This window comes from Salvia splendens, chromosome 18, assembly GCF_004379255.2.
Source record: "Salvia splendens isolate huo1 chromosome 18, SspV2, whole genome shotgun sequence".
In the NCBI taxonomy this organism is placed as follows: domain Eukaryota; kingdom Viridiplantae; phylum Streptophyta; class Magnoliopsida; order Lamiales; family Lamiaceae; genus Salvia; species Salvia splendens.
In genome coordinates this window covers 23584380-23609663 of record NC_056049.1, presented here as the reverse complement: position 1 = coordinate 23609663, position 25284 = coordinate 23584380, and the positions used below count along the sequence as shown (strand labels likewise).

Here is a 25284-nt window from a genome sequence, read left to right as displayed (position 1 = left end):
AGAGGTGTACCAATGAGAATTCTTTAGGTGTAATGGCCAAAAATTCAGGTCTGACGGCGTATTATTAATTAATATTAGTACATTAGGTATAGCAATGTTATGGAGTAGTATTTTTTATTAAATTTCCAATTAGAATATGAATTCAAGTTTATGATTCCCTAATATAATTTTTTTAAGTACTTTATTTTATCAATTTACGCATATCCATAATTATCTTTAAAGGTGCATTGTTATTTTTTAATTAAGGATAAGAGAATGTTGGAGTTTGAATCCTGGACGATTGGTCTTGTCATTAGGCATGGGATCACACTGCTAATTTTTTCTTTGATATAAGCTGTTACAATTGTTCACATCTTTCATGTGCATATACAATAAATGAATCATGGGGTGATAAAAATGATATTATTAAAATAGACATAAAGAACGATGATAAAATAAACACCTTATTATTTTATACGAATACGTATATCTAGTCACAGAAAAGTACTATTGTTTTATATCAGTTGACTCATTAATTACAAAAGTATCTATATATTACTATGATTTATACTACTAGTATTTAACTTGAGTTGAATTTAAATTGATTTTTACCTAAACAGGTAAAAATTTAATAATACTATATACGGACTGTGATCAATACCAAACCACTCCTAAATCTTAAACGCCGAACAACATCATTATATGATAACCTGAAGTTCATTATAATGAACTAATAACAAACTTATAATGAACTTCAGATTTCTAAACTATGCATGATGATGTCATTGTTTTTAAATCTCAGAATTCCCTATAATGAACTCCGCATTATTATGTAATGATGTGTTTGGTGTTTAGTGTTTTAAACTAGTTTGGTATATAATACAACCCTACTATATACATTATTTAAATTTTATATCTAGTACATAATAACATTATTTATATATAGATTCATGGACATCGATTCCATTAAATTTGTGTTTTAGAGCTGTTAATGACCCTATAATACGATAGCTCCGCCCCAGTTATCATGTGTCAGTCACTGCATCATTTTTATCTTCTGACCTTGATAATGACTTTGTTCACTATATCTAATCCTATACATTACATATCCTAAATTCACCATTGTTGCCGTATCTATATAAAAAATTGAGACATATTATTTCTTGCTAATGATATTGGCAATAGTCATGCAGTGCAGCGCAAGGTTATGACTTATGAATAAGAAATTCAACAGTAATATTAATTAATAAAAGTCTGTCTAGTTGCATTGCATATGGTACTATACAATGAATCTATATGCTATGGAAAGTAAAGGCGACGAATTAATTTCAGCTAATGTTGACTCAATTCTTATATTTACATGAATATTTAAATTCAGCTAATAATACAGATTTATTTAAAATTGTCAAAACGAATAGTTATGACCGAAATCAAACGCGGTGAAACGACCATGTTTCATTTGATAAATAAATCACAATTTGTCTGAGTTGGGTTTTCAATGATCCTATTCAACACTAATTTCACCAGAATTAGAATCAGTTGGAAAAAATCAGAAAAAATAAAAGTTCATAAACAAATCAATTTTAAAATTGTAACCATAACATTTATAGTATGTCAATTTACATACGCCAAATAATCTTTCACTGTTGTTTCGTGGCTTATCACAATTAGTTTCTCAAATTTATTTTATCACTGTCATTTATTTAATAAATCAACTTATTTGCTAACAAGTCTTTAAAAATTCAATTTATACTCCTCCCCACGACACAAACATCAAATTACAAAATTGACCCGCCACGCCATCATCCAACCACCACGCGTCGCTCTTTCATTGGTCCACAAAAGAAGACAAAAGTTGTGCAGTGAGTGATTATTTGGCCGAATTCTTCACCGTTTACCAATTTTCATCTGGCTGCCGTCACTCTTCAAGTTTACACATATATTTTACAAATGTTATTTGATTGGATAGTTTTATTTTATTCTAATTACAAAAATTAATATTGGAAGTATGTTTATTTGGATATTAATTTTCTATTATGATCAACTTTAAATATTAATTTTTACACTAATTTATTAGTGTTTTGACTTAATGGTAAAATTGGGAGTAAGTTTATCTTGAAAATCCGAAAATACATGCCATTAGAGATGCCCAAGGTTTTCGGCTCCGGCGGTTAACCACGGAATCGTAACTGCCGATTCCCGTTTCAAACCGGAACAATGATTTTTTTCTTGAACCGGAACGGCCATATTTTGAATCGTGCGCCGGTTCCGGTTCTAAATTTTACGAACCAAAAATATGCCAGAACCACCGGTTCTAGACGGTTTCAAACCGGAACCGTGAAAAACCGCCGGAAACCGATAGTTCGGAACCAGGAAAAACCGCCGGAAAACCGGCGGTTTGGAACCGGAACCGTGAAATAACCTCACGGTTCTGTTCCGGTTCCACATTTCTCGAAACCGGAACAACCGCCGGTTTACGAACCGTGGGCATGTCTACATGCAATGCATCCTTCCCCATGTGCTTAAACCCTATAAATACAAAGCCGTGTTCACGGGTCACCTCGTCTTCAGCTGCGATTCTCACAAACTTCAATCCAATTCTACATCGTCCAGTTTCTCTCTCTAAAAACTTTGAAAATGGAGGCTGCTGATTCCACTCGCTCGTTTCTCAGAGATGTCAAACGCATCGTCATCAAGGTAGCCAAGTCTGTAACCTTTTATTTTATTTTATTTTCATTCGTCTCGTTTCTAATCTCATTTTGATTTTTTAGTGGTTGATGTTGTTTTATTATACGGATGAGTCTGTTTTTATTTGTTCATAGCAATCAAATTAATCGTTTTCTCCAACGGATGAGATTGTGGTGTTTCTGTCTGTATTTTGCAAGTTCATGAAGTCATTGATCTGAAGATGCCATTGCTATGCACACAGCTATCATTACTTGCTCGCTTTATGAACTTGTGCTCTGTTTCCAGCATTCACTAGTGTCAATGGTGTATAAAAAATGACACAGAAATAGGAGATTTTGGATGAAGCTGTTGACTCCGTTTGTGTGACTATTTGGCTTGATCTTCAGTGTTTCTAGCATTTTCTATTCTGATTACTTCTGTCATGGTGTTAGAATGCTTGGAAAGGAGAAAAAAGTTTGGTAGGTTCATATAAAGATTTGTAATGCTTGTGCTAGTTTTAAGGAAGGCTGAAAATGAGATAGAGTTGTTATGTTTCTGAAAGAGTTTCTGTTCTTGAATTTCAAATTTTATAACAAAAATAGATAAATAAGTTATTCCTTTTGAAGTTGAAAGTAAACAGGAATTTCATCTGATACTATTATGGTTCAAAAAAGATCCACTTGTTTTTTATTCTACTGTGAGCATCAATACCATTGTGTAAATCATCATATTATTATTATGTTGCTGTTGTAAATATGCTAGATGGTTTTAACTGATGTTTCATCTTTTAATTGTAGGTGGGAACAGCCGTAGTAACTCAAGCCGATGGGCGACTAGCTCTTGGAAGAGTAGGCTCACTCTGTGAGCAGGTGCTCAATGATTATATGATAAAATAAGATTTTTTCAGTTGCTAATTACTTCTACAAGCCTTGTCCAGTGCTTACATTTTAAAGTTTCAAATCAAGTGCAGATCCACGAACTCATCACTGATGGCTACGAGGTGATTTTGGTGACATCAGGTGCTGTTGGCGTTGGCCGCCAACGGCTTAGATACCGGAGATTAGTTAACAGCAGGTATTTTGGCTCCCTTTATTAGCTTGATTAAAGTTTCTGAGATTTCTGAAAGAACATATGGAATTTTTGCCTTCTAAGAATTTTTAGGAATTTGTGTTCGTTGTTTTGTTGAATGCTCCATGACCAATGTTACTGGTGCTTAAATATATTACAATAATTATGTCCGACAACACTGTTAACCTCTGCTTTACCATTTTAATTTGTGGCCATCTTTTTGGTAGCTTCGCAGACCTCCAAAAGCCGCAAGTGGAACTTGATGGAAAAGCTTGTGCAGCTGTTGGACAAAATGGTCTTATGGCTCTGTATGATACTTTGTTCAGCCAGGTACGACTTAAATAAAATAAATCTCCTGGAAGATATGCTAATTATATTGATCTAACTGAATTTGGGATTTCCCTTGTGCAGTTGGATACGTCCTCAGCACAACTTCTAGTAACTGATAATGATTTTAGAGACCCAGAATTCAGAAGGCAACTGAATGAGACTGTGAAGTCTTTGTTGTCACTCAAGGTGGTTCCAATATTTAATGAAAATGATGCAATCAGTACCAGGAAAGCTCCATATGAGGTGGGCTATTTTATCATTGCTTAAATTTGTTGTTTTAATTAGATGGTGCACAATTTATTTGGCCTGCATGTTAGCATGCGCCTTAACTACTCAAATACAGGAAAGGATTCTACTTTTTTTTTCCCAGTTTTAGTTTTCAAATCAGTTTTTTCGTGTGGGGAACTAGTGTTGCGAGAGTCCAGTGATCTTTCTTCAATTTCATTATTCCATTGGAATGCATATTAGAAACAAACTTTTGTTGACTTCATTTAGGATCTATGTATATAAACACTGTTGGGCTTCTTAAGTTCATAGTGGCGTACAGAACCACAATCTAGATTGGATATCAACATATGCTTGCATAGTTCTCATTTGTTTCCATTTTGTAGGACGCTTCAGGAATATTTTGGGATAATGACAGTTTAGCGGCTCTCCTGGCACTGGAGCTAAAAGCTGATCTCCTTGTTCTATTGAGTGATGTAGATGGTCTTTATAGTGGCCCACCAAGTGATCCACATTCTGAACTAATTCATACATACGTTAAGGAAAGCCATGAGGGTCTGATAACTTTTGGAGACAAATCACGAGTGGGAAGAGGAGGGATGACGGCTAAAGTAAAAGCAGCTGTTTATGCTGCTTATGCTGGCATTCCTGTTGTTATCACCAGGTATTCTGCAAACTTCCCTGTAATTTTTTCTATCTTGTTTATTTCATACGATGCATAACATAGGTTTCAATCTTATTTGTTTATTACAATGTAATTCTCTCTGTGATTGAAAGAACATATATCTCCCTACCGCATAAGGAGCAGATGGATTAATAGGAAAGAGTAACATGAGACATCTAACTTGAACAAATGTGATAAAAATAACATTATCTCATAAAGATTTCCTTTCAGCTGACTTGATACTTTCTCTCTGCTGATCAGAGCATTGCCAACACTCTTGTTTAAGACTTCAAGTGGCTATTAAGCCACAATTGTTGAACTTTTTTAATTGTTTTGGGTCATGCATCTAAATTGCAACTCATTTTATCTCTTGAATATTTTTCTTAAAATCTTATTTATTTTTCCTGTGATACCTTGTATCTGGTTTGGTTCTAGTTTCATTTCAATAAAGAATTATGTGAAAAAGTCTCTGAAAAGTTGCTAATTTGAGTTATATACTGAATACTTGGAACAAGAAAACTAGCATTGGGCAGTCTTTAAATAACACTAATTTGCAGAAAAGTTGCTTTCTTGATTAACGTCCTTCCATTATTACCATCTCTCTGTTAAGTTTTGAATGTTTGATTCTATTTTGTCCCTACAAGTGATAAATTATTTAGGAGGATTACATAAAAACCTAATGCAATAAAGTTCAACTATCCAAATATTTCTCTAAAAATAAATTTGGATTTTTGTACTCACTTTCTCTCTCTGATCACAACCCTCTCTATCTGGATGTAGTGGTTTCGCATATGGAAATATTTTAAAAGTTTTAGGTGGGCAACGTATTGGCACGCTATTCCACCGAGATGCACATAAATGGGCAACAGTAGGAGAATTAGGTGTGAGGGAGATGGCAGTGGCTGCCAGAGATGGTTCACGGAGACTGCAGGTAATTATTGCTGAATAAGGACTCTTTTGGTTTGTTACAGAAATAATAAGCATGTTACAATGGTATGTTGCAGGCAATGTCTTCCCATGAAAGGAGTAAGATTTTGTTGAGTGTTGCGGATGCTTTAGAGGCTAGTGAGAAGCTAATAACTGCTGAAAATGAAGCTGATGTTGCTGAAGCTCTAAAGGCTGGATATGACAAGGCTTTAGTATCAAGGCTTGCTTTGAAGCCTGGCAAGGTAAGTTGACTTGATACAGCATGTCACTTTTTAGCTGAAGTGTTGCCACCGAACTATATTTCTCAGAAAATATATATTTAATATTCAGGTTTCAAGTCTTGCAAATTCTATTCGTGTGCTTGCAAACATGGAAGAGCCAGTTGGTCGGGTTTTGAAAAGAATGGAGGTCAGTAAATGGGGGGTTCTTATCCTCATTGCATCATAATTATAGTGTTGGTTCTCATCCTCATGGTACTTTGTTTCTATAATATTGTTTGCAATTGATAAGTAAAAAAGTAGTATGTTCTCAATTTCATAGCTGCTAAACTATGGTGTTTGTAAACCCTTAATGAGAAATGTCACCTTCTATATCAGCTTCTGCCAAAAAGAGTAGCATCATGTCGTTTTTGTTTAAGCGGGTCTGAAATAGTATCTAAAATTGATGGAGTCAAGCTTAAGTCGTTTTTGTTTAAGCGGGTCTTGCTTACAATTTTTGAATGCTTAGTCGTGAAATCTGTAGGAAGTCGATTTTTGTATTTATTCCAGAAATGTAATAAAAGCTATGTTTAGCATTTCTATGCTATGTATGTGATGAAGTTCTGATATCTGGTTGACTTGGGTTAAATAACATGTATTCTGAAAATATTATTGGTTAGGTTGTTAGGAGATGTGTGTAATTTTCTGATAATTATGGATGCAGCTGTCAGAAGGATTTATCCTGGAGAAAATGTCATCTCCCTTGGGTGTTCTTTTGATAATTTTTGAGTCTCGACCTGATGCATTGGTTCAGGTAAATTATCGTCTAAACTTTCCCATGTGGCTCTTCTGCATGCATAAGTGCCCACCAGTGTGCTTCATTGAATTTGATGCTTGCTTAATTTGAAAAAAAAAATCACTCGCATTTTAATAAGTGTTGGTTTTTGATCTTTTTATTTTTTATCTTGATTCCTCAATGTAATTTGATATCCATGTCATTGACTATAATTTTTTTCTTCCCTAGTGTTTTTTAGTCATTTTGCAACTTAATAGACACTATTATTCCACCTCATATTCACCTGATGGTTTTCAAGATTCCATTTTTATTCCTTTTCTCATCTGCAGATTATCTGTCTGCTAATTTTTTCATCACTTGAATTTGCCCACTTTTCCCTTCCATCTGTAGATAGTGGTCTCTGGAGCTGTTAAAATTACCTTGTTATGTGCATCAAACTTGTGAAACATCAACATAATAGTCTGATGTCTTCACTTTTTTTATAATGAGCTCAATGGCACTTCATATAATTTTTTTGTTTGCCTTTAAACAGATAGCTTCACTAGCAATTCGAAGTGGGAATGGACTCCTGTTAAAAGGAGGCAAGGAAGCCAGACGATCAAATGCAATTCTACATAAGGTTCATGTGAACTGTGAAGTTGTAGCACATCACATTATTCGTATAAATAGTTCTGACTTCATTCCCTTGCTATTTCAGATAATAACATCGGCCCTCCCAAAAAGTGTTGGTGAAGGACTTATTGGACTTGTTACTTCAAGAGAAGAGATCCCCGAATTGCTCAAGGTTTTTTCTTTATATTGTGCTTATTTATTCACAGATCGTCTTTTTCATTGGAATAAATCCACAATATAAGAGTTGGAATTGAACTCTAATGTTTGTGCCAAAGCTGGATGATGTAATTGACCTTGTGATTCCGAGAGGGAGCAACAAACTTGTATCTCAAATTAAGGCATCAACAAAGATTCCTGTTCTTGGACACGCTGGTAATATATACATATGTTCTAGTTTTGTCGACTTTTTTTTTCAAATCTCGGTGTATTATTAGTGAAGCAGTCATCAAATTCTCATACTGGAAAACTATTGTCTGTTATTGTTTCCAGATGGAATATGTCATGTATATGTAGATAAGTCTGCAAATATGGACATGGCTAAGAAAATTGTTGTAGATGCAAAAACAGATTATCCTGCTGCCTGCAATGCAATGGTACGCCTTAATTCTTAAAACTCTATTATAATAATTTCGAAGGACAACTGGAAAATAGAGCCTCCGTTGCTTTATAGGAAACATTGCTTGTTCACAAGGACCTTGTTCAGACTGGCGCTATAAATGAGCTAATAGTGGATCTTCAAACCAAAGGTGGGCATCTCTTTAACATCCAACCAACCCATCTAAAATAAAATTGAAAAGTCCTTTAGTCCTCTTTGGGGATTAAGGGTGCTTAGCAGGTCCTCACTGAAACACCACAGGATTTGAGTAAACGGGACTCGCTGATATTTATACATTACACTACTGTATGAGGTCTTACTTTTTCCACATGGTGGCTGAATTTTGGAACAGCCAAGATTCAACGCTCTTTAGTAGTAAGATTTTAGTTAGAAACAGTCTCTAATCACATCTTTGGTAGCCAATGAGCTCCAGCATTTTCGTATAGAAATACGGTAAATGATTGGTTTGCAGCTGTTTCACAGCCCTCGAATGAATTCAGTCATTGCAATACTAGTTAGTTATATATACATGTGTGTTTCAGGAGTAACAATATTTGGTGGACCTCGAGCGAGCTCTTCACTGGACATTCCCGAGGCGCATTCATTACACCACGAATACAGTTCTCTTGCTTGCACCATTGAGATTGTGGACGATGTAAATGCTGCCATTGATCATATACATGAACATGGAAGGCATGTCAGCTTTTGAAATCTTTCCAATTCATCTTTCTTTACATGCTTTTGTACAACTATTACTTCTCCATATTGTGAGAATGGCATCTAATGCAGCGGTAACTCTCGTAATTGCAGTGCACATACAGACTGCATTGTAACTGATGACGATGAGGTTGCTGAAATCTTTTTGCGTCAAGTTGACAGGTAATTTCTTTGTCAATTATGTCAACATTCAGCAATGATATTTGAAATGAACATTGACTAAAATCCTAGATTGCACTAACATGGCCTGTTGACATTTCAGTGCTACCGTGTTTCACAATGCAAGTACAAGATTCAGTGATGGCTTCCGCTTTGGATTAGGTGCAGAGGTATGTTATCTACGTCTATGTTCCACGTAGGTCTCAACAACAAATGATCAGTAGCAGTCATCTAATGCATCAATCTAACAGGTTGGTATCAGTACAAGTCGAATTCACGCCCGTGGTCCTGTAGGTGTTGAAGGATTGCTTACAACACGATGGTATGTTGCTAATACGATATTTCTCTTGTGCTCACTCGATAAATTGCAATCGTCTTCATTTATGCTCTTAATCACATAATGAATTTGATACAGGCTTGCAAGAGGAAAAGGACAAGTGGTGAACGGTGATAATGAGATTGTGTATACTCACAAGGAGATGAGTCTTCAAGCGTGACCGGGTGAAGCGAAGTAGTTGACAATCGTTCTCAGCCCCGACTGCTTGGAGGCGACAATAACATCTACTGCTAGTAGGTATAGTAGTAGGCATCGCTATGAGTTGTGGAGAGAGAGAGAGAGAGAGAGAGACCATGTCACCCTACTTCAGTTCAGAGTATTGTTTGTGTAGTATTAATATTAAACGGATCTCAAAAGTTGGTGCAGTGTCATATTAAGCGATAATAAGGAGTGATTTAGTCGATGAGTAATGTGGTTATAAATTATTGTTTGGCCAATTTACCATATGTAAGTGATTTAGTTCTTGACTTTCACTTAGCATTTATGCGACAAATCCCGAGTGTAGATCTGTGAAATACTATTGGAAATATTTTCCGAGCATCGATTGAAGGCGTCTTGATGTTTGTACTCTTTTTTCAAAAGATTTCTAATGAACCGAAATCAGTAAAATTGGATTATTCTTAAACTACATGTTGAAATAAAGGGTACAAATTAGCAATGTTTTAGTAATTTGTTCTCAGAGATATCAATCAATCAAAGTGTAATACAAAAAGGCTTTTACCAAAACTATTCCACCAAATTTATGCACAATATAGGAAATTCTCATAGCACAGTAATCATTTATTTAGAATATATGAAACATGCTCTGTTTGAGGATTCTTATCCAAGACTTTCTAGCTCTCCAATGAGGACATCTTTCCAAGTTCGATTCATTGAATTAGGTGCTGAAGATGTGGCATCAATTCCATCAACATTTGTCGATTTTGCTGACATGACAAAAATCAGCTTCAATCTTTTCTTCTTCAAGCTCGGGGATGTCGAGTATGCATTCCGAGAGAGATGCCAAGTTGACATAAGGTAAAATCCAGCTCCCTTCATACTCAATGATATCTTCATCCGAGGCCGACCTCCCAAGGCATCTTGAAACGTCTGATGAATTTCCGAGCACGGTGATCATACAAAATCACTCCACCGTCTGTACGACCTCTAAGAACCACACATTCACCATTCCTCCAAATTGGAATATCATCACTACTCTCAATATTGAACTTCAAAAAGAAATATAGTTTCACATTTTTGACATTATTCCAAACAAGCTCACTTCCTTCACCGCTAGACTCATAAACCTTCAACGTCCATCTGTCTACAACAAGGACAACAAAAGAGTAGTCACCCTTTGCAAGTATCGCAGACTAGTACTTCATGACCCATTAGTGATATTGCAATTGTTCGAAACACTTCCTTCTTCATGTCAAAGCTTAGTATAATATTCTCACTCCATTTCCTTGTGTGCCAGTGTGCAAAAGACCCATTCTTAGACAACGATTTTATGGGTTTCTCAATGAACAAATCTCGATCAACATCCAATTTACTCCAAGAATTCGTCCTTGCCGAATACAGATTGGCATAGAAACTGCCAAACTCCATGCACCGCATCAACTGCACCACTTTGTAGTGTTCGTCGAAACCCAGTCCCACATAGTGATCACAACATAATTGCATAATAAATATATATATATATATATATATATAGACTCTTCCTAATCGCATAATAAATTCTAACAAAATTCATAGAATTAGGAGTACAATATTGAGATACATATTTAGCTATGAATATGGATGTGGTGTTAGAGATACTCTTGCATCTTCCTATACTATCTCTCTTGAGATTCAAAGCTGTCTGCAAATTATGATGTTCCGTCATTGATTCTCCACACTTTATAGAACTGCACACGTTGTTGCGACGTAACAACAACAAACACTATGAAATTGTTGGAATTGTGCAATGCTGCGATGTACACACGTTTGGTAATGTATGTATATTAGAATTATATTTCTGATAAAGATGGAAAGTCGATTTGATTTTATTTGATTTCCTTTTAGATTAGATTTATATATATCCAACTCGATTCTTTTTCTCTAATCATAGTTCGAGACATTTGATCTCTATGCAAATATTGATTTCCATATTTTTAGACTTTTGTCTCTATGCAATTACAAAGACAATTTGACAATTTATTCTTTCTGTATTTCGACCGCGTCTTTCTGTATTTCGACCGCTCTTCCATACTTCGTGGTCTTTTTCATATGAAATTAATTAACCATGTGAAATATATACAACAAAATTTAGTTGAGTCGATAAATAGAACTTCTTTCATCCCTTGTTAAAAGAAGCATTTTTTTCGGTACCATATTTATAAAAGTGAGATTTTATTAGTTACGTGGAGAAATAATAAAATAGACGGTCTCAAATTTGAAAAACAGAGTCTGAAAAGCGAGCCAAATTCAAAGGCCAAGTAACACTTTATGATGTTTTGATATTTAGAGCTCTACCTAAAAGAGCGTAGAATAACTGAATGTATGGAAAATACTCAAATAAATGTAATTTGATGATTCATGAACTCATATTGAAAGATCAAAGACCTATTCTGATAAATTCAATCGATCGATGTGTACAAAGAGGCTATTCCACTAAGGTTTCTTCCATTTGCAGACAACTTTCTCATGCCTGGAGAAACTTCTGGATCTTCTTCAGCCATTCGACGTATTCTGTGGTGTCCTTGTTGATCATATACCCATGCAAGAAATTGGTTGTGCTCGCCTTGATCCCTTTAATCTCCAGATACCGGTGGAGTGCCTTCTGCAAATTCTCATCCAAATCCCTAACCAACAGACATACAAGGCTCAATCCATCACCCGACCAACAGAAATGTTTAGAGACGCGTCAATCATATAAAACAGAACTTACCCAAAGTCAGGTCCCTCGTAGGCGATTTGGTCCTCAGAGTTTTCGGGGTGTTTCACTGACAAGCTGTCAATCACAATCTCAGCAGGATAAGCAGTGCAACCAAACTCCAGATAGGGTCCACTCCTCTTGGAGGTTTTGACAACCAACGGGATGCTAGATTGGTTCGAGGCGTCATCATCATCCTCATCACCCGTAACAAGGTTGGGCATGTACACTTCGACACTTATGGTCTCACCCTTATACTCTCTGGTCAGCGATACGGTTTCTGATCCAACACGGTTTTCGATTTTAAAAGGGAAACCCTCTGGTACCTCCTCCTCAGCCTAATGGAAACAAGAAAAAAAAGGTATAGTTTCCACAGGTAAAAGAAATTACACTAACTATTGAACTCAAATCTCATACTTGGTTGCTTTCAAAATCCAACTAATGACCGATATGTTTATAGGAAATTTAGAAACTTGCTTGCACATATCAGAATTTAATCAAAACAACATTTATCAATAATCCAAAGCTAAAATATGATCTCTAAAAGCATACAAAAACACTCGAAACAAAACACTTGTTAAATCTCAAGCAGAAAAAACACTCAATAAATAAATAAACCTATAATGCAGAAAGATTATCCTTTTAGGTCAAGAATAAATCTCAAATCTAATTCCAGATTGTAATCGCGACCTAATTTCTAGTCATTTCAACAATTTCCGCATAAACAACCACGAAAATCTGAAGCGAAACAGAGACGGAATAGATAGTAAAATATAGACCTCGGTCACAGAGTAAGAGTCGTTGGCGCATTCAATCTCGTACTCCACGCTTTTCAGCAGCGACTCGTCGGAGCTGATCTCGGTGGAATAGAGGTGGAGAATAGACGGGAATGACCTCGGCGACTGGAGCTCCTTCAGCCGGCCGTTGACGGTGGCGGAGAAGGCTGAGCTGTGGTGGCGGTGGGAGCACCATCGGCTTCCGGCGGAAGCTCGGACGGCGATAGGTACAAGCCTTGAAGCAGAACGTATAAGCTTATTGATTAACATTCTAGGGGTTAGGGTTTTAAGAGGGGAATGTGATGCTTAAATCTGAAGAATATAGTAACACATTTTTTTGCTTTTCTTTTCTAACTTTTAACCTTTTTCGTGAAGAAAGGTTTCATTTAATAGATTTTATAATTGGAAATTCGATTGTTTTGAAACACATTAATCCCCAATTTAATTCTTTCCACCTTATTTTTTATATTAATTAAGATAGAATTTAAAGAATAATAGATAAATAGTGGGAGAAGTGATGCTAAAGATTTAAGTTATAAAAATATTGTGAGACTCATCTAGTGGGTATAGAAAGACCTCTGACCTGAGTTTAAAACTCTCGTATTTAATTCTTCCATCTCTCATGTTTCTTTCAAATTTTTTTATTTTATAGTTCACTCAACAATGTTGACATCTTAAATAAGAGAAAAGAAAATAAGAGGAAGAACGTACAAAATAAAAAAAGAACTTAAAGAATAAAAATAAATAGTGTAATGAAAAAGTTAAAGATAAAAAATAGTGTTATAAGTAAAATAATATGTTGTATGTCAGGACAAGAGAGAGTCATCCCTCTTAGACTATCTCCAACTCAACACTAAAAATGAATTTTGGTATAAAAATCATTTTCAACCATACATCATACTCCCTCCGTCCTCCAAAATTAGTCGTCATTTGAACCGGCACGGGTTTTAAGAAATATAATAGAAAGTGAGTTGAAAAAGTTGGTGGCATATGGGTCCTACTTTTATATATTAGTTTTATAATAAAATGTGAGTGTGAATGAGTTAGTGGAATGTAGGGTCCACTACCAAAAATGGTAAAAGTGAAATGTGACAAATTTTTAGGGACGGACGAAAAAGGAAATAGGTGACAAATTTTCAGGGACGGAGGGAGTATTCAAATAATTTTTTGGGTTTTTCTATGAAATAATACCAATGATTGTGTTACTACAAAACTTTACTAGATATTACAAATCAATTCATTATTATTAAATTAATATTTCATATGTCGCATAAAAATATAGATACTTGAACGGCACGAGAATTTATACATAATTGACAAAAGAATAGAGATATAGATACTTTTAGCCCAGTTCCCATAGTTGGGTTAAGGCTCATGGATTTTTGTTCCATTATTTTACACTATTGATTTAATGAATTAGATATAATTGAATGTTGAGTATTGTTTCATTGAATAAAGTCATAAAATGGAACTCATACTCAAATCCCATCTCATGATAATTGCACATAATATTAATCTTGATTTAAAAGTATTCGCATTTCCTCTATTACAAAATTAATATTTCAAGACAATCTAAGATCAATTGAATCTCAAACAACCCAACACCTCTTAATCACTTTTAGGGCCATACTACCTACAAAAATTTTAATAGTGGTCCATGTCATATACACCAATGTTTGATGCTTTGGTAGAATAAATAATTATTCTCATTCAAAAAAGTAAAACTGAAATTTTATGCAAAATTTGAGTGGTTATTAGCATATGAAAATTTGCCAAAAGAACATTTTATTTTAATTTCATACTTTTAAAGGTCACATATTTTTTATAGCTATCATCCATTACTCCATATAACTAATAACTTATCCTTTATTAATGTTTATTAGAATTCCTCCTTAATGTTTACTAGTAATTTATAATAATGAAAATAAGCAAAAAATTTCAAAATAAGCACGATAAAATTACCAACAAAATATTCAAAAAATTATACAAAGCCAAAACACAAACGGTCTTTTTCTTTGACATTCTTATTACTAGTATTAACACTCGTGCTATGCACGGGACATCAGAGTTCAAATAATGAATAGTATAAAATATAATAAATATATAGAAAATAAGAATCCAAAGCAATATGAAGATTTAAAAAAATAAAAATGTACTTATCTTGTCTCACTCTAAATGAAGAATTTACTACTCGCTAATGAACATAATTTAATACTCCCTAATGAATAGAACATTTCAAATTCAGCAAAACAAATATAAAAGTGTCAGTAACATGGGACGAAGGGAGTACAGTTTTAATTTATGATTTAAGTGGAGTAAAAACAATAAAATTAATGACAAAGATCAAATAGTACAAATAGATAATTCGAATAATAAAAGTACAATAACAGTATACTCCTATATAAATAAAAAATTATTTTAATTAATTAAATGAATTTTTTTAAAAATATTAATTGGAACATTATAAAATATCTAATACTCTATCCGTCCCACGATAATTGTCACTCTTTTCCATTTCGGTACGTCCCACAATAATTGTCACACTTCATTTTTACCATAAATGGTAAGTAGGTCTCACATTCCACTAACTCAATTCACTCACATTTTATTATAAAACTAATATAAAAAAGTGGGTCTCACATTCCACTAACTATTCCAACCAACTTTTCTTTACATTTCTTAAAACTCGTGCCCATAATAAGAGTGACAATTATTATGGGACGGAGGGAGTACAAAATAGCTATCACACTTCAATGACATACTACAACACTATCAATACTAATTGATAAAAATAAGAAACATTATCATTACAAAGATTTTTAAGAAATTGTGTTAAATGAATTAAATAAAAATAAAATAGTTATGATAGATGAATAAAATAGGAGAGATAAAAAGAGTAAAGTAAGTGATAGAATAAAGGAAGTATTTTGTCCAATTATTTTTTCCTTCAAAAATTAATTCTGTAAATATTTTGAAAAATGCAAAATAAAGTAAAGAAATAAAAGACACTACATCTTTCCATTTTCCCTCCAAAAAGGACATCAATGTCTTTTCACAATTGACCCTTTTTATGAAGTACTAGTATAAATTAGGAGTGATAAGACTTAGCATGGATGTAATAATAAAGTTTTAATTTAAGTGTTGTACTCTGTTATTATATTCATGCTAAGTTTAATTTGAAATTTTAATAAAGTAAGTGACAGTTCGCTAAATTATGGATTAAGTATAGATTAGGAGTGATAGAATAAAGTAGTTATTTTGTCCAATTGTTTTCACAACTGGCCCTTCACTATATATAATATATAAGTTTAATTAATTAATATTTTCCCAATCTTTCATCAATAATTATAATATTTTTATGCATCTTATTTTTTTTGAATAATATGACAATATACGCTAGTCTTTGTATTATAAGAAGCTATACAAATTTTATGAGTTTAGATTTAATTAATTGAAGACTAACAAAAATATATTAAATATTTAATTAAGTAAATATAGGATGAAAATTAAAAAAGATTACATATTTGTGTTATACTTTAACTTGTCAATTAATTTAGAGAACGAAGCATTGCAACAATAAATAAAATTTCAATTTTGATCGAAGTAGAAGCCACCATCTCATTAAATAGCACAATTCCAATTCTGATTGAAATAGAAGACAAAATAATACATAAATTTAATTAACGAAGAATTCAACACAAATAAAGCCCAAATACTGAAAGCGACGCCTCTTCCCCTCTTCCAATCTTTCGCTTCTCTCTCTCGCCATCTCCCTCTTTCTCTCTCAACCGGCGGAACTTGCCTTGCATCAGCCTTCCTCACCCACGCCCACCGCCCTGCCTCGCATTCCTCTCCTGCCGCGTCGTCGTTGTCGCTTCCTCCTCATCTCCGGCATCTCTCTCGCTGCCACGCCGCCTCGCCTTCCTCACCCGCCGCGCTAGCCCACCTGTGGTGTGCTCGGCAATTTATTATCAGGTATGACTCAACTTTCTCTTGTCGCCTCACCCGCCAGCTGTTGCCGGAGCCGTCGTCGGATTCCAAGCAGAACCACACCTACTATACTGCAATCACAAAATCAGAAAATCAGTTCATAAAATACAAATTCTAGTGCATCTATTTAAATCGGATTCCAAGCAGAACCACACCTGCTATACTGCAATTACAAAATCAGAAAATCAGTTCATAAAATACAAATTCTAGTGCATCTATTTAAAAGTGTTATAAAAGAAATAAAATAAAAAATTGCACAATCAACTCACATTTCCCTTTAAAAAAGGGTACAATAGTCATTTTATCCAACCGACACTTTTAATTGGTATAGATTTGATGAAAATGAAAGTGTCAGAGTTGAATGCGTGACAAACACATTTTTATATGACTAAAATAAAAAGGGTACAATAGTCATTTCATCCCAACGTCACTTTTAATTGGTATAGATTTGATGAAAATGAAAGTGTCAAAGAGTTGAATGCGTGACAAACACATTTTTATATGACTAAAATAAAAGTGATAATTTGGCAAATCTAATGCTCTACTTAAAATTAAATGCATAAGAAAGCGACACAAACATAGCTGTACTGCCCTTTACTCTTTTTCCAAATTTCAGCTTTCTTTTTATCACTAAGTTGGTGAGGTTGGGAAAGGATCAAGGCAGATAATTCGGGTCATCAGATTTAGTCATTTAGATCAAAATCACTCCCTTCTTCATCGGTGATGTTCGTTTCAACAATTCACACATAAAATATTACTGAATCACAGCTGAATTTCTGAATTCAAAAATCCGGGAAACCTTGATTTGATTAGTGGTTTGTTCAAAAGGGTCAGCAGAAGGGATTTGTTTCTATTGTTCTTGATTTTCAATTTCAATCTCGTAGAGGACTGTTTTGAGTGAATCCCACCGTCCTATTTGTCTTGTGGGACTGACCCATCTCATGAAGATTCAATCTTTACCAGTAAAAATCATATCTTTCTCATATTTTGAGCAGTAATACATATATACACATACATAGATAGAGAAATGAAGAGATTGTTTGGAGGCCCAGGTAGAAAAAGTGGGCTGATTTTGAGGATTGGGCAGTGTATGTCAGCAGCTGTTTCAATTGGTGTCATGGCCTCTGCTCATGGCTTCTCATCTACTACTGCCTTTTGGTAAAAAAATTTCTCCCATTTTCTGCTGAAAAAATGTTTTCTTTTAGCTTCCTCTGGTAAATCCAGTTGTGTTTGCAGATGTTTAGTTTGCTCATTCAATAGTGTACTAGTACTAGATGGTGACACTTTCTTTACTGAGAGGTTCCAATAGTAGAAATCTAAGATTTCCTGTTCCTGGTAACTTGTTGTATATAGAATTATAGATTGGTGATTTTTGGGTTGATAGTGAAAGGGATGTCTAATTTTCAACCAGTCCAATTTAACATGTTCTTCAAAATTGAGGGTTTGATTGATTGGGTTGCAAAATTGCAATGTTTGAACAAATTTAATATTGTCTATGATTTGTTAAGTGATGCCGTTGGTGATGGTGAATTAAGTGGCATTTGTACTAATTTAGTGTCGGAGGTCGACAGTTTGGTTCCTTTTCAGTCTTGGATGTCAATACTTGTGTGGCTACAAATGGTTTATACTGGAGTAGAGTCGTAGATACTAATGGCTGAAACATTTTGTTCTTCCAGCTACTTAATTGCATCAATGGGGCTTCAGGTTTTGTGGAGCTTTGGACTCATGTGCCTAGACATACATGCTTTGAGGTTCAACAAAGACCTGCATACGAACATCATTGTGAGCCTGTTTGTTGTCGGTGATTGGGTAAGTGTGACGTGCTTGAGATTCATTAGTTTGAACTACTTTAATTTCAAGTGTCTATTGTTTATCTACAACGGGAATCACTTTGGTTCTGTACTTTTATCTTTTGATACAGTACAAAGACATATATATATATATATATATATATGTGAAAATGTCATTTTGGTATCTTATTTGACGATACTTCTAGTATATACATTCATAATCTCCCAGTTTCCCATGTTGATGTTGAAAATTTCATATGGCATGTTCTTTATTTTGAATTGGATCATCTTGATTTCGATGCACCTTTGCCAATCTAGTAGCTCGAACTTGTCAACCAAAACTTCTTGTTCTAGGGGTGCACACATCTACATGCTTCTACGTTGCGCCTTTAAGGCAGACAGTTCAGAGTTCATTTGAACGAGGATTTAAGAGAGGTTAACTAATCACGCCTATTTGTTTCTAACTAAGACACCAACCTAATTACGCCCGGACAAGCTAGAGTGCTGTGAACTTGTATCACGTAGCAGCATAATAGATATTGAAAATTGACCTGCCAGAGATTCAATAAAACGTCACTCAAGAATAGTTGCAGATGTTCTCGAAGTAGGCCCACCACGGTGATGGGCAGGATTGTGAAATTAGAAAAGAAGATGCATGATTTTGTGCATAATTGCATTTAGAGGTGACAGTTTATGTAATTGCCATGTTTTATGTTGAGATGATAATGGGAGAACATAACAACATATAGAGGATTAGAATTTTGTAGGTTTAGAGAGAATAGAGAATCTATAATCTTAAACTACTATATTGAGATTATGAGTTACTACTTGTTAAAAATGTTCTATACTTTATGCTCGACATCCCTTCTAAGTGTGTGTGTGTGTGTGTGTGTTTTATTAACTCCCGAATACCTCATTCATGATGCAAACCTTGTATGGCATTGATGTGTATTTTATTTGAAGCATACTCACGAAACCATGGACCATGTTCAAGGATATTTGGGCTGCACTCGAGTTTGAAAAATACATCATATTTGAAAATGTTGCAAAGCGACATGATCTGTTTCTACTAGTCTGGATGCCTCTGTGTCGGTAATAAAACTGTTTAATGGTGAGGAAAACTTAGCAGCATGTATGTTATGAAATAGTCAAGACCGTTGCTTTTTAAATGACTATCCGGGTATTTATTTCAGTTGACCAAAGTTGCTCAGAACTTAAACTTGTAATCTGTTTTGCAGGTGACTGCTACTCTATCTCTTGCAGCTGCGAGCTCCTCTGCTGGTGTTATGGTGCTCTTCGCTGCGGATACAAATATCTGCAACTCAGATTTGAATTTGTCATGCAACATGATCCAGATATCCATAGCTTTTGCTTTTGCGTCGTGGTTTCTTCTTGCCTTGTCTTCGTACATCATGTTTTGGCTTGTGGCATCGATCTAAACAGCATGAGCGGATGCTCGTTGTGCCAGTGTATATATACTGTCAATTTTGGAAAAAGTTTTTTTAAGAAGCATTTACAATATTTTTTTTTTACCATTTCTGAACCTCAATCCTTTCCTTACTAATAGGCAAGAGATTCGTTTGTAACATAACACATTCAGTAATATCTTGGGATAGATTTGATCCATACAACTTGGTTTTTCCAGCTTGTGTATGATTTCAAGTACATTATAGTGTCCCATATTCAAGAACTTGAAAAAATTTGAATTGTTACTCATAGCAAAGTGCATCTTTCATTTGAAAAATCTCTACTGAAAACTCCAAGATTGGTTTTTGAGGGAATTGCAAAATGGGTGTTGCAAAATCATTGGGAATTCATAAAAGAATTACTATCACAATACACCAAATCCAAACACAACTTCACAAGGGGCAATTTTCAGAACAAGATAGTTGGTATTCATGAAGCAAGAAATCCAAGTTCCTCATCATAAAAAAATCACATCCAAGAATTCAGAAGCTGCTTCAACTTCAAGAGATGATAATCTACAAAAATTGTACAGATTTTTTTTATGGATAAAAAAGATTACACATTTAACATCAGAGACCATCTTTAGGCAGCAACTGACTTTTACAATTAGAAAGGTAGTAAGTAGTAAACACAAGATTGAAGAGAGCAAGAACAACAACACACTGACAAAAAAAGTATAGTTTAAATTACTAAGCACAGATGTAAACATCAGAACTTTACATTACTATCTCTGGTTTCAAAATGCTGGACTTGATCTCCTTGTGAGGCAAAACAACTCCTCCATTGCTGTAAATTTCGTCGCAGACATGAACGTCTTCTCCGAGAATGGTCATGTTCTCCACCCGAGCCCACTGACCAACAGTCGAGTGCCAGCCAATGATACTTGATGATATGCAGGCGTGTTTCTTGATGCGGACTCCACGCATGACCGTGCAGCAAGAAAGCCTCACACCCGACTCAACCACACAACCAGGGCCAATTGCAACGTCAGGGCCAATCAAGCATCCCTCTCCGATTTTTGCACTTTCATCCACTAAGACGTTTCCAATTATGTTAGTCCCAGTGGCCAATTTAGGAGAAGCTTTCTTCCTCAGGGAGTCCAGATAAAGTCTTAGACCAGTGATGTAATCCTTTGGCTGCCCAATGTCCATCCAGAAACCTGGCAAGACCATTGCGTACAGCTTTCCCTCAGCAGCAATTTTGGGGAAAATCTCCTTCTCGATTGATGTGGGGCGTAATTGGATACGATCAAGCACTGAAGGGTTCAGAAGGTAAATGCCAGCATTGATCTTGTTACCCACGAATAACTTTGGCTTCTCGACAAACCGCTCAACCTTTCCAGTAGATTCCTCTGTAACAACCACACCATATTTTGAAGGTTCATCCACCTAGATCAGCATATCATTTGTGTTTTAATCAGGTCTATGCTCCAACTCAACAATCAGAAATATTTTGAACTACATTAATCTGAAAAGGACTTACCTTGGTTACCATAATAGAAGCTTCACCTCCATGGGATTTATGGAACTCAATCATCTCTTTCAGTGGATACTCGCTGATAACATCACTATTCAGAACGAAAAATGGATCTCCGGATTCATCTATCAGCTTGTCCCTAGCCAATGCAAGGGGACCGGCTGTTCCAAGAGGTTCAGTCTCTTGCGAACATGTGATCTTAATCTCAAGCTTTGCCTCAAAATCTTTCAAAAAGTTCAGCATTACCTGGAAAGGAAGGTATTCATATGTTGATATAGCAAAAGGATCTTTCATTGGTAAAATTGCATTGAGACAACAATCAGAAGCTCACCTCTGGCTGATAATTGATGGCTAGGACTACTTCAGTTACTCCAATAGCCTTGAGGGCTTCTATCTGATACAGCGACAAGAAGAATTTTAACATACATGATAGAAATTCTTAGATTTAAAGCAGCATCTCAGCTAATGGTGAGCATTAGGCATTAGGCATTATGCCTGAAATACATGTAGCATAATATAACGTATAACCCAGACCACGCCCCCTCTACCCAACCAAAGGAACCCTCACAGGAATGTAATAGAATGTACCTGGTGCAAAATCATGGGCTTATTAGCAAAATCAACGAGCGGCTTAGGTACACTCAGTGTCAATGGCCTCAATCTAGTGCCGAACCCTCCAACAAGAATCAATGCCTTCATCCTTACCTGTAGAAGACTTTGATGGATTAACTTGATGACTCAAAACAAATTATAACCTATCTTTGCTCCTTTCTTCATTTATGCATGTACTTAAAATATGATGATAAGTGTCATTATCTAATCAATGTTGTGGGCGTTCCATAACTGTCTTGCTTAGAGGAGCTAAGAAACAAGGACATATCCCAGTTGGACAGAAACAAACAAAACTTTAAAGCTGTAGTTAAGGAAATAGACAATCAACCCATAGACACGTCATAAAGAAAGTAATTTCAAATTTTCATTATATTCAAGAGGCCACTCCAAAAGAAAACTGAGGCTGGGAAAACAACAGATTCTAGCTGTACTACAGGCTAACTCTTTCAATCAGAGTGATATAGTGAAATGTTAGCAGGTTCGAAGATATAGATAGTGCACCATGCCATAATTTCTAATTTAGGACACGGTTCAATCTGAAATCTTTGTTACAAAAGGAATGCTTTCTTTCTGAGGCACAGTAAAAGCAAAAGAAAGATAGTTGATGGTGCAATTGGGCACAAAAGAATCTCAAAGCCATCTAGACTCTAGAGAACATAAAAAAATTACTAAAAGAAGATTGATTCTTGCTTGATGAATCTTGACCTGGATTTTGGGTTAAAAAGTGGATGCAACAGAGTGGAGTAATTAGTAAATCATGCAAAAAAGGGATTTTTAATCGAAAAAAAAACAGGATGTGTATGGCATCAACTCTTATCACCTCTTACATGTGTAAGAGACATCGAAAGTGGAAACAAAAAAGTGGAGTAGTACCTATTTTAAAACCAGATAGCCAAAAGTAGGTAAAATTAAACAAAAAAGAGATCTCAAGGAACCAACGGATTTACCCAATCAACAAAACAATGCAAAAATCTGTTCATTAGTAGTCGAAATTATTATAAACCTCATAGATGTGGTGTGGTAGCAAGAACGAAAGTGGTTAACTTGAAAACAGAGATAATTAACTATTTGAAGAATAAGATTCTAAATTTTAGTTTAACAGCACACGATCTGAAAAATACAAATGCAATAGTATGTCCATATTTCGTGAAGTCAAGCCTAACTAAATTTTGTTAAGAGATCAAATACATCTCCTGATTGGGATGTAGCCAACCCAAATTCAAAGGTCCAGAATCAGAAGCCTACATTTCGGTAGTAAGTTGCTAGACTAATCAATCTGAAAGCTTACAATCTCAGCCCATTCAATACTCAGTGGAGGAAAATGAACATCAAAAGCAACATTAAAGTGGTTAGATGATCCAAAACTTGATTTTCCATTTCCACATCTAAGATTGGAAACCGAATTCCACCAGTTGCTTATATGTATCTCTTATCCTAAATATCTTCTCCTACATCTCCATATCTCCACATTCCTCTACCGAATCCATCTAAGTTGCTATTAAAAAAGGCTACATATTTCCAGAAAGTAATATTCAGAAATAATGGAATGCCACAAGAATTCCAATTTGACGTCTCTGTATCGGATCCAGGCTCCAGCTAACACCATTCCATTAAACTAAATTGGAACAAAAAACTAAATAAATCCTATCAAAACGAAGCTAATCAGCACAAACAACAACAGAAGATAGAATTGTAAAACCAATGAGAAAAAAATTACACCAGCAGCATTGCCAATTTCGCCACAAACTTAACGGAAATGTTGGTTTAACGCAATAAGATACCTGAATTTTGGGGATTTACAGCAGATCTAGGCGTAGACAAAGTCAACAAATGCGGTATAATCCTCGCCTTACCACAAACCTCAGCGATTTGTGGTTTTCCTGAGAGAGTGAGAGAGAGATGTCGGTAATGGCGATTGAGAGACAAAGAAGAAACAATAAATATGTAGAGATGGATAGATACAGTTACATTTGTATGTATATACAATTAAATTACATTTACTATCTTAATTATTAGTCAAACAGAGTTAAAGCTTGGTTTCTATATAATTAGAGTCTCTAGTAATTTTTAAATCATTCCAGAATTTTGATTATCACAATTATCCTATGCTCAAATTTCTTTTAGCTGTTTGTTAGCATCAACTTAATAAATTTATGAAGTGCTTTTTATTTTTGTAGAAGTTTTATAATGTGATTGAAAATGAATTTAATTTATCAAAAATAATTACTAATACAGTATATTATATTATGCATGCTATAAAATGGTAAAATGAATCTTTTAATGGAAAGTTATAATTAATAGAAAATTCCACAACTAAAAAGAGTAATCTATTCATATTCGATGGCTGACTGACAATAGTAGGTGAATCATTAATTCATTATGTAAATTGGGTATGAAATTTTGATAAATTATTGAAGTATTTGAAATTATATATTCGGAATAAAAATTAAGTATTTAAAAATAATAGTAGTACTGTATTTATATGTTTTCATGTACAAAAGAAAACGCCTTGCTATGATGCTATCTCTTTGTAACTAATTAGTAGTATTATATTAACATTTAAATGTTACATGAAAAATAGTCAACTCTTTAAAATTCTATTTTTATGAAGTTGACCTTAAACAGAGGTAAAAAAAAGTGTGTAGAATTATAATTTCCTTAAATCTCGGTGTGTAGTTAAGTATTCCTAGATTTCTTTCCTCTTAAAATTTACTCCATTAAATAGTGATTTTGTCAATGGACAACTTCTACTTAAGAATTTTAAATTTACAAATGATTTATTTTATTAATTACAAAATGAGAGTAAGAAATGGAAGATTGGAAATCACTCAATAAGCACATGGCAATTTGGTCGATCGATTATTTTGTTGCACCTTGTTATTGGATTATTTATTAATATACTATATTTCACACGTCATCATTTTGAACCAAGATTATTAGCTTATTAATCTTGATACAAGTGTGTTAAAAAGTCTTGTCAACAAGGAAAAGATATGCGTCAATAAGG

At 34.6% G+C, this 25284-nt stretch overlaps 4 protein-coding genes across 4 annotated transcripts; 2 read left to right on the top strand and 2 right to left on the bottom strand.

Moving 5' to 3' along the window:
* The first annotated feature begins 2545 nt into the window (after positions 1–2545).
* On the top strand, positions 2546–9746 carry LOC121777350 (delta-1-pyrroline-5-carboxylate synthase-like). Its single transcript, XM_042174585.1, has 20 exons — positions 2546–2676; positions 3444–3515; positions 3617–3720; positions 3942–4044; positions 4126–4287; positions 4656–4933; positions 5714–5864; positions 5938–6102; positions 6191–6268; positions 6782–6871; positions 7386–7472; positions 7551–7637; positions 7741–7837; positions 7955–8058; positions 8136–8211; positions 8603–8753; positions 8871–8939; positions 9040–9106; positions 9188–9258; positions 9352–9746. Exons 1-20 carry the CDS (start codon positions 2617–2619, stop codon positions 9431–9433), a joined length of 2154 nt encoding a protein of 717 aa, XP_042030519.1. The 5' UTR covers positions 2546–2616; the 3' UTR covers positions 9434–9746.
* Positions 9747–11782: 2036 nt separating this feature from the next.
* Positions 11783–13283, bottom strand: LOC121776041 (uncharacterized protein At2g39795, mitochondrial-like). Its single transcript, XM_042173158.1, has 3 exons — positions 12946–13283; positions 12182–12504; positions 11783–12095 (listed from the first exon to the last, which is right to left on the bottom strand). The coding sequence occupies exons 1-3, from the start codon at positions 13210–13212 to the stop codon at positions 11936–11938; spliced, it is 750 nt and encodes a 249-aa protein (XP_042029092.1). The 5' UTR covers positions 13213–13283; the 3' UTR covers positions 11783–11935.
* Positions 13284–17499: 4216 nt separating this feature from the next.
* LOC121777755 (CASP-like protein 5B2) lies at positions 17500–20366 on the top strand. Its single transcript, XM_042175106.1, has 3 exons — positions 17500–18090; positions 18609–18741; positions 19961–20366. The coding sequence occupies exons 1-3, from the start codon at positions 17960–17962 to the stop codon at positions 20159–20161; spliced, it is 465 nt and encodes a 154-aa protein (XP_042031040.1). The 5' UTR covers positions 17500–17959; the 3' UTR covers positions 20162–20366.
* Positions 20367–20705: 339 nt separating this feature from the next.
* On the bottom strand, positions 20706–24212 carry LOC121776143 (mannose-1-phosphate guanylyltransferase 1-like). Its single transcript, XM_042173284.1, has 5 exons — positions 24059–24212; positions 22254–22370; positions 21997–22059; positions 21672–21911; positions 20706–21577 (listed from the first exon to the last, which is right to left on the bottom strand). The coding sequence occupies exons 2-5, from the start codon at positions 22362–22364 to the stop codon at positions 20906–20908; spliced, it is 1086 nt and encodes a 361-aa protein (XP_042029218.1). The 5' UTR covers positions 22365–22370; positions 24059–24212; the 3' UTR covers positions 20706–20905.
* Between the last annotated feature and the right edge of the window lie 1072 nt (positions 24213–25284).

Excerpts from the sequence above, each read along its gene's own strand:
- LOC121777350 (XM_042174585.1), top strand. The coding sequence starts at position 2,617 with ATGGAGGCTGCTGATTCCACTCGCTCGTTTCTCAGAGATGTCAAACGC. Across the intron at positions 3,721-3,941 it reads CGGAGATTAGTTAACAGCAG|CTTCGCAGACCTCCAAAAGC; the intron begins GTATTTTGGCTC and ends TCTTTTTGGTAG. Across the intron at positions 8,212-8,602 it reads AGTGGATCTTCAAACCAAAG|GAGTAACAATATTTGGTGGA; the intron begins GTGGGCATCTCT and ends TGTGTGTTTCAG.
- LOC121776041 (XM_042173158.1), bottom strand. The coding sequence starts at position 13,212 with ATGTTAATCAATAAGCTTATACGTTCTGCTTCAAGGCTTGTACCTATC. Across the intron at positions 12,505-12,945 it reads ACTCTTACTCTGTGACCGAG|GCTGAGGAGGAGGTACCAGA; the intron begins GTCTATATTTTA and ends TGTTTCCATTAG. Across the intron at positions 12,096-12,181 it reads TACGAGGGACCTGACTTTGG|GGATTTGGATGAGAATTTGC; the intron begins GTAAGTTCTGTT and ends TCTGTTGGTTAG.
- LOC121777755 (XM_042175106.1), top strand. The coding sequence starts at position 17,960 with ATGAAGAGATTGTTTGGAGGCCCAGGTAGAAAAAGTGGGCTGATTTTG. Across the intron at positions 18,091-18,608 it reads TCATCTACTACTGCCTTTTG|CTACTTAATTGCATCAATGG; the intron begins GTAAAAAAATTT and ends TTGTTCTTCCAG. Across the intron at positions 18,742-19,960 it reads TGTTTGTTGTCGGTGATTGG|GTGACTGCTACTCTATCTCT; the intron begins GTAAGTGTGACG and ends TCTGTTTTGCAG.
- LOC121776143 (XM_042173284.1), bottom strand. The coding sequence starts at position 22,364 with ATGAAGGCATTGATTCTTGTTGGAGGGTTCGGCACTAGATTGAGGCCA. Across the intron at positions 21,912-21,996 it reads CCATCAATTATCAGCCAGAG|GTAATGCTGAACTTTTTGAA; the intron begins GTGAGCTTCTGA and ends CTTCCTTTCCAG. Across the intron at positions 21,578-21,671 it reads CTTCTATTATGGTAACCAAG|GTGGATGAACCTTCAAAATA; the intron begins GTAAGTCCTTTT and ends ATGCTGATCTAG.